The 12,128-nt window shown below is 35.9% G+C and overlaps 1 protein-coding gene across 1 annotated transcript in view; it reads left to right on the top strand.

Moving 5' to 3' along the window:
- The window catches only part of CDC73 (cell division cycle 73), a 112,135-nt gene that overhangs the window by 75,112 nt on the left and 24,895 nt on the right, over positions 1 to 12,128 (top strand). The window contains exon 11 of the mRNA XM_026669297.2: positions 9,952 to 10,009. Coding sequence (XP_026525082.1) covers positions 9,952 to 10,009 — 58 coding nt within the window. The remainder of the gene's footprint in view (positions 1 to 9,951; positions 10,010 to 12,128) is intronic.

Here is a 12,128-nt window from a genome sequence, read left to right as displayed (position 1 = left end):
ATCTATTGCAAGACACTGCACAGATAACCTTCTGGGAAAAAGAAATCTGATGAATTATTTCAGTGCTATATCAGACTGAGAACAAGCTAATATTATTAAAAGACTGGATAGTTTGAAATTTTAATGACAACATGTAAAATAGCCAGATATCTAATTGATTTTGTTTTACTAAAGTAGTTGCTGTCACTTTGACAAAAGTCTTGTTGGCATATAGCTTCTCTGACCTACGGAATCTATGTGGGATGACCTGGGGCAAGGCAGAGAGGCAATACCGTTAGCTGATAGTTCAAACTCCATTTATTGCTCTAACTTTCCTTCAAACATGCTCCCACATTTATGTCAAGTCCTGGACCAGGCTGCGAGTAGTCCAGCAATAGTCTGGCTGCGAGTCTGGCTGTGAGTAGTCCAGCAATATGTGCTAGCATAAGACTTCAAGGCAAGAAGTCCAGTGGGACAAGAGAACAAGACAATGAGTTCGACGAAGCAAAGGAACAAGGCAATGAGTCCAATGAACACCAGACGTCGGCAACGGCACACAAAACTCCATGAATTCAGCACTTGTTCCCAACAAGCGACCCTCCCCACAGCGTCTCCACAACACTCAGTCCCCCGGTGTACCTTGTGAAGAGAGGCAGGGCACTCTCCTCTCAAGTCATGGGGTCAGCCTGCATTGTTCCTACCTCCCCTTCACTCTCCATGCTTGGGGATCAGGAGGGTGCAGTCCTTGCTCATCGCCTGAGGCTCCGTCACTTCTCATCTCCACTGCCTGCCTTGTCTTCCCCCCTCTCTTGGTCACCCCCATTCTTTCCTGCTAACAAACCATGCGTGCCTCATCCTGCTCCTCCCTGCATTCTTCTACAACCAATGAGGTCTCCCCCTAGACCTCCGTTGGCCCCAGGATCTGGCTTGTCTTTCTCTGTGAACTCGGACTCCGATGAGGCCATGATACTAGGTATGCAGATCATCAACATAGAGTCTCCTGGGGCAGATCCAAATTCCTTCATGCAGCCACCTATTGAAATAGCAGAATGTCCAGGAACTGGATACTGCTGATAGACAAAAGGAAGGTATTGATTGCCTAAAATCCTCGGAACCACAACTTGAGCTGGGTGATGGGCCGACCCACATGAGATGGATATTTGCAGATAAATATATCCAATAACTTTCATACACTCCAGCCAACAGGCAAACCTTTGCCCCAGGAACCACAGGAAATTAAAACGGTTGCTAACAGGAATCAGAGCTCTTTTAATCAAACTTGATTCAATAGTGACTGGCACACATCCCAAAAACAACTAATTTTCTACTATAAGAAATATTTAAAAAAAATTAAAGCAAACTTTATTGAATATACAATTAAAATAAACAAACACATACACAACATAGAAAAACAAAGAAAAAAAATGAATAAAGGGCAATGGAATTGCCCCAAGAACTATAAAAATTACCTGGTGTAATTTTCATTTCAATCCACTGCTTCTTCAGGGACTTACCAACTTTGTAAAATGCCCAGGTTTTTGTAGTTTTTCTGAATATAAATAGGGTTAGTGCTGACCTGATCTTGCTCCAAGGAAGACTAGTAATTATAGAGTTATTGAGATTGGACCTTATAGAAGAAAGCTGTGGAATAAGAACTGCTGGGAAGTATTTTGCACCTCTGAAATATAAGAAAAATATGTTAGTGGATAATTTTTTTTAATGTTTTGTGAGATATTCTGAAATATGAAACATAAATTTTATTAAAATTTTGTGCCATTCAAGATGAGATGGGCAGCATATAAATTTAAGTCCTGATCTGAACTCAGTCCCACTCCCACTCCAGAAAAAAAAAAATCCAACCTTTAATTCTATTGAAACTACAATTATAGCTACTGTATGTGATAAAAACATATTTTTGAATCATACTAATTTTGTTTTTCCAGACATAAAGGAAACCTTTCTGTCTGGAAAAACAAAATTAGTATGATTTAAATGTTAATATACATGGAAGACATATGATTTAAATGTTAATATACCTGGAAGACATTTTCTTTTTCTGTGATAACAGAAACTGACATGCAGTTGTGATTTCCTTCTAGAGAAGACCTTCTTTAACCCAGTATTTCTTGGTTTTAGGAAGATAGGAAGCAGCTGTAGAACATGAAAATATTGCTGAGTATTCTAACCTGTCAAGAACAATCGGTCTTAAAATATATAGTGAAAACAAAGAAGATTATATCATATTGAGAGCAACATAGTACAAATCTTCATTCAAATACAATGTAAAACTTTTGCTTCTTAGTTAACTTCTAATTATTCTAGTAGATGTTCCAGCTGGCAGAAGGAGCCAAGCAGCAGTGGGCTTCACATTTTGCATAGGTACAGTACTGATAAATGAAAAACCAGGATTCTGTGTAATTGTATCAAACGCATAGCTTGCTTTTCCAGTGAGCAAGATGAAAGCATCTTGTTGACCTTACAGAGATTGATTTCCCAGTTGCAAGTTACAGTTTTCATAGTTGAGTACTACCCTTTCATAAAATTGTACAATTTGGAATCTTTTATTAATTAATATAAACATAATACTTACGTGCAGATATTTATTGTTCTATTAGCTCATCAGATTTACATCCACTTTTCATTCAGAACCTAAGGCCTTTTCCATATATAAACAACCCCGCCGTGAGTTGGGTTGGGCAGAGAGAGCTGGATCAAAGTTGTCATGTAAGCTTCTATGGGTTTTATGGGTTCCCTGAGAGGGAACTAGATTGCCTAAAACCTCATCACTGTAGCAAAATATTGACTCATGTTGATCTTTGCATCTATGTATGTTGCTCCAAAATCTGGTTGTGAAAATATATGTATTAAAATCAATGTTGCAACCTTTGTCTGATTTACAGTTTAATATATCTTTTATGAGAGTTTTAAAAGTAAACAGGATTCTAGGTTGTTTGGGTATCATTTAATTATAGTACAAAATAATTAGAAGATTTGTATAAGCTTTCTTTTAAGAACATGCTGACTTCATTATAAAACAGTAGATTCCCTTCCAAGCATATAAACACAGTGACAATCTAAAGATGGCCACAAGTGTCACTGTTGCCTTTAATATTTTTTTAGCAAGTTGAATGCATTGTTCAGAGTCTCATTTGTTGATACATTGCAAACAAATACAGCTGTATTTACTATAAAGATTCATGCTGTGGAGTTGAATAGATCAAGGATCAATTAAATCTTTTATTTGGAGATCTTCAAGTCTCTGCCTTCCCTCCATTAATTAAGGTTTCCTTCCTGTGTGCTAAATCAAACAAAAGCAAAATCCTTGTATTAGCAAGGAATAGCCTTGTTGTTTTGTAAGTCCTCAAATATATATGTTTCTGTCTTGAAATTGTTTGTTATATGTATATTTTTATCTTAGTTTTGCACAAATAAACATTTTAGTTTAATTAAGGATTGTTAATTTGTAGTGCCTCAAATCATGAAAGCAAATGAAATGTCCTGGTGTTTTATCTTACCTAGCATTGTAAATAATATGCTGTGGTAACTAGAAAACACTTAGCAAGTTGGGTTTTTTCTCCATATACAAAGTAGTGCGTAAATCTTTAGAGTCATAATGTGTTGTGTTAATAATGAAGGAAATATTTGGAAGATCCTGTGACTTGAAGTTTTCTCCTGATTTAACGTTACAAAGAATGACAGACACGAGCAATCCTTATGGAGAGGGACTAGTATAACTGATCTCCTGCTTCTGACATTTTCACTGGCCTCTGGTTAAACTGTATGAGAACAAAATGCACTACTAGATGGCCTTTTATTTAATAGTCTATAACTTTATGATATATTTGTATAGTTATATGATTGCAATCATCTCTCCCTATGTAGAGCTTATGTAAACTTAAGAATGAACCCCTTGCAATAAATATTGAAATAAATCTGGATTATACACTAGCTTTCTTACTAAATAATAGCTTTTCTAAATATGAAATATTCTTTTTCTTCCCTGCTTTCTCCCCAAGCTAATATCCTGAGATAGGTCAATAAGTTTGAACAATTATTGAACCCTGCTTGTTAGACATAGATTATTATAGTTCTCAATACTATTTTGTACCATAGTACATAATATAAGTGTATTTTTGCCTCTTTGGAGTGAAATAAATAGTGAATCAAGGGGAAATTAATGTTATTTAATCATGTTCCGTAAAATTGAGCAAAAGGAGCAAAATAATAAATGTTCACTAGAACGCCACAAAAGCTGCTTCCATATCCTTATAAGAAAAAACTATTGTAACTATTACACATGCTAGTTATATTGGTATATTGAGATAGTTTTGAGAATATTTTAAATATATATATATATTTTATATGTTTTACTGCTTTGTCCCATAAAGATCTAAACAAATAGAAGCCCTATGCTTTCTTGGGTGAACATTGGGTTTCTGAGATCTGAAACTTGTCTTACCTTTTTAAGGAAGGCAAGCTTGAGAGAAATATATCTGAGCAGCATGTATATATAAAATAGTTTATGCTTTTAGAAAGTATAGTGTTATAAAATGTTGAAGAGCTTTCTCTTAAGTTTCTAGTCATTAGTTTTATCTTCAACTCTCCTCCCCCCTCCTTTTCCAGGTTTTCCTTCCTGCTGAATTGCAGTCAGCTTTTATTGGTATTCCTTGTTAAGTTTTTCCATTCTGTTTTGAAGTAGAAACAAGCTTTACTTTTGTGGTCTTGAAGGAGACTAAAAGCATCATGCTCAATTTCCTGTTATTTCTATAGACAGCTCTTTCCTGATTGTGACTCTCTTCTTCCTTGCTGCTTGGCATAAACTTCTGTTGAGCTTAGGAGCACTTAGTTGTCACCTCATTCACTTCATGCAGCATTGGCTGAAAGAATAGCCTCAGGCTTCTATTCTTCCTCCCTTCCATAACTCTACTAGTACCATGGAGAAAGAGCTAGATTGCTGTGAACATTGTCAGAAACTGACATTGAATCCCTAATGACAGCAAGAAACAGTGTGGTTGAAATTTATGTGGCTTCTTGTGTATCTGAACCAAGAAGAGAGGAAGTGAAATTAGACTTTGGATGCCTATCTTAATCTTTCTTGAACTTCATCATGAAGTCTTAACACTTTTTAAGAGGAATAGACTTTTGTTTGTTACATTTGTTATATTTGTTACATCTATTGTATGATATAGCCGCCCATCTTTCAACCAACTCTGGGTGCCTCCCATTTAAAATTTAAAAGACATACAAAATCATTTTAAAACTATAATTTGTATTTTTTTTAATTGATGCATCTAACACAAATGCTGGGAGGACTTACATGTTGCACTTCCTATTATTGATGCAGATTATTTTCTTAAAGTTATGTTGGCAAAGTTGACTTTAAACAAAACTTGAAAAATATTGCTATTCATCAGTTGATATGTTGGATTAAATGCAACTGAAATAGAAATTCCTTGTAATACTTTTTCTTAAACTAATGTTCTCAGGCTAGTATTAGAGTTCCCTCATGCACCTGGGACATCATTTGGAATTAGGTTTCACAACCTTCATGGCATCCATGGTCTTGTCCCAGGTAATCTCAGATCTAGCACATATAGGTAGAGACATGTCAGACTTATTTATCTCTGTCTTACTGGTACAGGACATTGATCTAGATGAGTTTTACTGCCTTTTAAGATCTACTCAGATTCACATGTAAATCCAAAGCCATTTTTTTTCAATGATCCAGTGGGCAATTCTGTTGAGTGCCTAGTTATCTTCTGGGATTAAAAATCAGTTCAAGCTCTTGACACAAATTTCCTCTGAGTTGCCTCTGACAGCTAATTCTGCAGATCATTTTGATTTCTGAGAAACCCTATAAAGATAGCCACAAATGACATCTGGAGCACTAATGGAAGACAATGAAAAGTAATTGAGCATATATTCAGTCTAGAGCAGTGATGGCTAACCTTTTCATCATTGCATGTCAAAAGTGCATGCGCACACATGCCTGCACCCATAATGCAATGCACGCACGAAACCTCCCCCCCCCGTGCTCCCCATTCCCCTGCACATGCGTGCGCTCCACCCACATGCACATGTGACCCCCCCATGCTCCCCTCAGCCCCCCTGTGCATGCATGTGCATCTCCCGCATGTGCCCCCCCAGATGTGGCAGATACCCAACCAGCTGGCTGGCAGGAGGTGCACATGCATATGCAGTGGAACTGAGCTTGGGCAACGGCTTACATACTGGCAGAGATGGCTCTGTGTGCCACGTCCAACACATGTGCCATAGGTTCGCCATCATGGATCCAGAGTGTAGTGATAAGTCCAGAGAAGCATCAGTGTTTCTCCATCATAATTATGTCAGATGGTAATCAACCAGTGGGCACTGATAAAGCTTCAAATTTCCTTAGGTGAAGCTGTCTTTTTACATATACTTTACAAGTAGACAACATTGTCAGAGTTTTGATTCTAAATGAATTAATAACTGGCAGCATCTATTAAATGAGATTCCTTTTGTCCTGCAGACTCTGATGAAATGGATAAGACCTATGGTTTAAACCATGTCCATCCTTCAGGAAATGGACCAGTAATAATCAGTATCTTATTAGAGAAGGAAGTTATGTCAATAGACGTGAAGGAAACTTTTCTATGTTTCCTTCAAGCAATGTACCTGTTTCTTAGACCTAGCCATATTAGATGCCATGTCTCCCAAGTTTTTGTTTGGGAATAAGGCTATTGAAAATCCAGTGGGGCATCAGTTGTGGAGCACTGTAGAAGAATTAGATTTTTAAAAAAATCCTTTGCTATCAGATTAAGGCTAGAATTTATATCAGAATCTGAATGGGGCTGTTTACTCCTTGTGGTTCTGTTATATATCTTGGAAGACTTCAAAGGTACACTATAGACCAGCAGTTGCCAACTGGTGGGCCGCGGCCCACTGGTGAGCCATGAGAAAATTTTGATGGGTCGCAGAGAAATCTCACCCCCAGAGCACCCCCCCCAAAAGCAATTAATCCAGGCTGCGCTGCACTGCCCACATGGCCCGTGGGAACCCTCCCCACCCATTCACTCCTTACTCGGTAAACTTGCCTGCTAAACTTCTATTTTTCCTTTTTCCGACCATCATCTGTTCTGCTGTGCCTGGAGATTTAGATTAGCCAGGAAGCAGGAAATGGCTGGATTTCTTGCTTTCAAGCTAGTCTTTAGATCTTCGGCTCTGCTTTTAAGTACAGCCAAACCTCCCTTAGGACTGAAGGTTTGCTTGCAAGCAAATTCAGTGCAGACTCACGGCAAGCAAATTTGAGAGACTGAGCTAGCCAATGGCAGATAGATAGATCACTGAATGAATCTGTGATTCTGTGAGCAACTCAATCTGCCTGCCTGATTTTGGGTAAAAGTTGCTCTTTTTTAAAATAAAAAATTCAATATTTACATGCATGTTGTGTTGTGAGTTAATTTTGTGAGTTTGCTTGCAAGCAAATTTTATGTGACAGACTGAGCTAGCTGATGGCAAATAGATAGCTTTCTGAATGAATCTGTGATTCTGGGAGCAACTCAATCTGCCTGCCTGCTTTGCCTGATTTTGGGTAAAAGTTTCTCTCCCTCCCTATCTATCTATCTATCTATACATATATACATATATACATATATATACATATACATCATATACATATACATATACATATACATATACATATACATATATATATATATATATATATATACATATATACATATATATACATATACATCATATACATATACATATACATATACATATACATATACATATATATATATATATATAATATTTACATACAAGCTATGTCCAGCCAGTCACATGACCACCAAGCCACACCCACAAATTAGGCCACACCCACAGAACCAGTTAGTGGTCCCTGGGATCTAAAATTATGAGTTTAGTGATCCCTGAGGTCCAAAAGATTAGTGACCCCTGCTATAGACCATAGTAATCTTTTGGACCTTCTGCAAGACTTGGGGATTGAAGTATTGATTGTTTCATGATGATTTTGTTCCTTCCCTGAGCAATTCATGGGGTGGGGGTGAAATAGAAGTTATGCTGGTGGATCCTCTTTGTGACACATGCCCCAGGGATTGGTCCTTCTACCTACTTTGCAATATATAACATGAAACCACTGGGAGAGATTGGAGAGGGCATTAGCAGGATCAATCCTTTAAAATAGGCTAGAACAGGAAACAGATACTGCATTCCTACTTATAGGAATGCTACTTTATTGTTACTTAGTACAAGGGCAGTTTCCCCACTGCCTCCTCTTACACTAAACAGAATCAAGGAAGGGTTATTTTGCATTTCTTTCTCATACCTCCCTTTTTGCCAGGAGTTATGAGTTATCTTTTATTTTCTTTAATGACTTTTGCCAGATTTATTTTAACATTCCTCTACATCATGCTGCTGATACTCATACACATACAGCAACTGTATGGGAAAGTGGTAGTTGTAGTTGAGGAAGCCTTTATCCAGTATTATTTGGTGTATCTGTAACAGCCCTACTTGGAGCAAGCAAGTGCCTCCTGGGCCTGGCAATAGTAGCTCTTTATATTACTGCATGACTACTGAAGATTGCTGCAATGCATTCAGTATGTAACAATATTTGCAAATCACTTGGAAATTGCTTTGTGCAAAATGCAGTACCTGGTTATGGATGTGTGAGAACCTCCATAACCATATAACACATGTGTCATAATCCCTGCTCTGCTTTTGGTGTTGCCTCTATTTTATGGATAGCCTCCTTATTGTGTTAGGCTGGCGTACACTTGGAAGATGTTGTGGAAATTGTTTAAAAAGGAACCTTTCCAGAAGGTGTTTGGGGAATAACCAGTTTGTGTTTGCAAATTTTTTGAAGATAAATACCTTGGAGATTACAAGTTAGACAGACATACAAATTAGACAGGCAGGCAGGCAGGCAGATAGAATTCCTGTCTGTATTTGCCATGCACAAATAAGAAATTTGCAGCTGGTTGAAATGACAGGAAATGGAACACATTGACAACTGCTAAAGCATTTCATAATGCTTAATAAATATGCATGCATGCATGTTTTCAAACAGTCTATCTGAAACTACATCACTACATAATCTATGCAAATAATAAAACATATTGTAATCACTGTTCAAAGAAATTTAGGGGAATGTGAGAAATAACATTAGGAGCTTTTCTTCAAATTTGGAATATGACATTAGTTTTTGTTGCTTTCGCTTGTCTTCATAGCTTTTGACACAATTTAAACCATGGAAATACCTAACAGGCTAATCTAGTTATCTCTGTAAATCTCCTTCAAGGTTGTCACAGCTACTAAGTACCTCATTTTTCCCTTTTTTTAATGCTGTTTTATGGGAAAGAGACATTGTGAACCACAGACTTAAGCTTGAACAATGGGATTTCCTGCTCTTAGTTGTGGGGGGTAAATTGGAGGAGGGGAAAGTGTGTCACCATTCTATCAGTGACTTGACATTTTTAGAAAAAAAAATCCAGTGAATTATACCATTCTTTGTAAATGTAAGTGATTTTCTGAAGCAGTTTAGATTTGTATGTTTTCTTCTGTTTATTGACTTTGACACTATAATGCATTCTTCAAGTGGCCACGTAATCCCATATGCTTTGGACCACTTGGCATAACATAAGTAAGAAGAAAATAATTACTGTGTAATTTAATGAAAGAGCACTTTCTCACCAAATTTCTCACCAAATTTCATAGACTGATGTGGATATTATCCATCTCTAGTTAAAAAGAGTAGTATTGTACAGTATTTCATTCATCGTCTTCACTGTTTTTGAATTTCTTTAGCTAACTCTTCTACCAAACCAAAGCAATTTATTTCTGGTTTTCAAAATAGATTTAATAAATGGGTTGCTGAAAAAAAATATCTTGATCTTTTAAATAAATTGTTTTAATATTATGCTCTTGTCAAGTAATTTTGTTAATGTATATAATGTTTCTATATAGGAAGGAGCTTCAGCACGAAAGACTCAGACCCCAGCAGCACAGCCTGTGGCAAGGCCAGGTAAAAGCAGTGGATTTATCTTATCATAGTATGAAAGATAAACTAAAAAAAAAAAAAAAAACACTATGTCAGAACTGTAAACCCATCTTCAAATTCACTCTGACTTGCTGTGGAAACTATTGAACTTTAACTTTTAAATTATGATTTTCTCCCATAAAAATAAAATTAACACATCTACATTTGCTTGTATATGTAATAATATGATATAATAATTACAGGAATATATGTATTCTGTAAATTTCAGGTACTTTAAGAATCATTTATTTCCTATGTACAGTAATCTTTGGAAGGTATGCAAAATACTAGGGATCTCTACCATATCACATTACTGTTTGTTAATCTACAGTAACCAGGATTTTGAGAAGAACTATGTTAACCTAGGAAAAAGTATGATGTGATCATATTCTGAAAAAAACGTAGTCATCTTTCAGTAGTGGTAATATTTATATGATCCCACTGTATTTCATTTCTTGTGATACATTTCAGAAGATAGTGCTTGATGTATATTATATATTATATATTATATACTTTAATAATGAATATCATATAAGTACTTCAAAGGCTGAATAATGAGTATCTGGTTTCAGGTTTATAGACACTTGAGGGGAATATGCCTTTAATTGATTATTAAAAAGTAATTCTATAATGTCTTAATGGCACAGCTCCAATTAAAAACAAAAAACAAAATATTTCAGCTTTTATAAATAAAAGTACTTGCAGGATTTTTTTTTCCAGTAATAAAGAAAAACTGCTGGTTAAATAGCCATCACTAAAAATATTTATGCATCTGTTCTAAAGTATTTATCTTGTGTTGCTAAACTTTCTTCTAAAACTGATTTCAGAATAGAATGCTAATGTATTTGAAGTAGCATAATGTTGGGATATTTTTTTACTGGTTTTGTTATCTTTGCAGTGCTTAGAAAGGTCATACTGCCTGTCATAGTTATCTCACCAGGGCTGTTGAGAATAAGAATGTGCTTGGAACTGACAAGCAATGATATGAAAAGAGTAGTAATAGCAAGAGCTGAAATACATCTGGATAATTTCTGGATAACTGCCGCACATGAGGTCACACTGCCAGATGCGATTTCACACATATTAACTGAAAGCTTCATCAGTACAAAAACAAGTCCATATCAAGATTTCCCTTCCATAATGCAGGATACAAAGAAATAAAGTGCCAGAAAGCACCTGGTGCTTTCCCTCAGGGTTTCTCTAGAAAAAAATGCTTACATTTCTTTAGTATTTTCATCTATTTATTCCCTATCATTTTAAAATATGATTTTTAATAGAGTCTCATAGAGTAGACCACAAAGTATTTGAAGTCAGTCCGATGTGATCCACAAACCTTTTAGCAAATTAAATCATTACCTTGTATTGGAAAGGCCAGCACCCAATCCTCAATATTTTTAGTCTAGTTTTCAAGTTTATTACAGTCATTTTGATTTTATTTTTCTTTTCTAGAGTCACCTATCATCAGTTTGGGTCAGCCATAAATGTAATTAACTTTGTCTTACCTATACAAAAATAAAGGGGCCAGGACTGAAATCTGTGGCATCTTTTTTGATACTTCACTCCTGGTAGATGTCAAATTGTTGATGAATCTGTACATTCATTTAATTATCATTTCCTCAAACCCCTATTTTACTAGCTTGCTAATCAGAATGCAATGCTTTAATTTCTCAAATGTTTTTGCTTAAATTAAGATGTATCAACTTTTGTACTACTACTACTATGAAAGTTATCTAATGAAACAATGAGATGTGGTTAGAAAAATAAGGGTAGATTTGCAATCACCCAGCCTATCAAAGACAATACATGAAGACTCAGCCAGACAATCAACACATTTCTTCAGTATTTTTTATTACAGTTTATTTGTCCTTGGTGCTAAATTTGTTCAAAGTAAATATATATTTCTTGGTAATGTTTCTGTCAATCTCAAGCTTCAATTTTGTCTTTTCAATCCATTGTTTACAGTTTCCTAGTAAGTTTTGTCTGAAAAGTTCAGTTGGTCTTCACATCTGTTTCTTAAGTCACAACTAGTAAAAAGGGTTTTCTTATTTATTCCCTATTGGTTATAATAGGACTTTCCCTCTTAAATTTTGCTGCTAAACTCCTG

Source organism: Notechis scutatus, chromosome 3 (genome assembly GCF_049901735.1).
Source record: "Notechis scutatus isolate UNSWTSFEM ecotype Mainland chromosome 3, rNotScu1.2, whole genome shotgun sequence".
Classification (NCBI taxonomy): domain Eukaryota; kingdom Metazoa; phylum Chordata; class Lepidosauria; order Squamata; family Elapidae; genus Notechis; species Notechis scutatus.
This window is presented reverse-complemented; position numbering and strand designations above follow the sequence as displayed.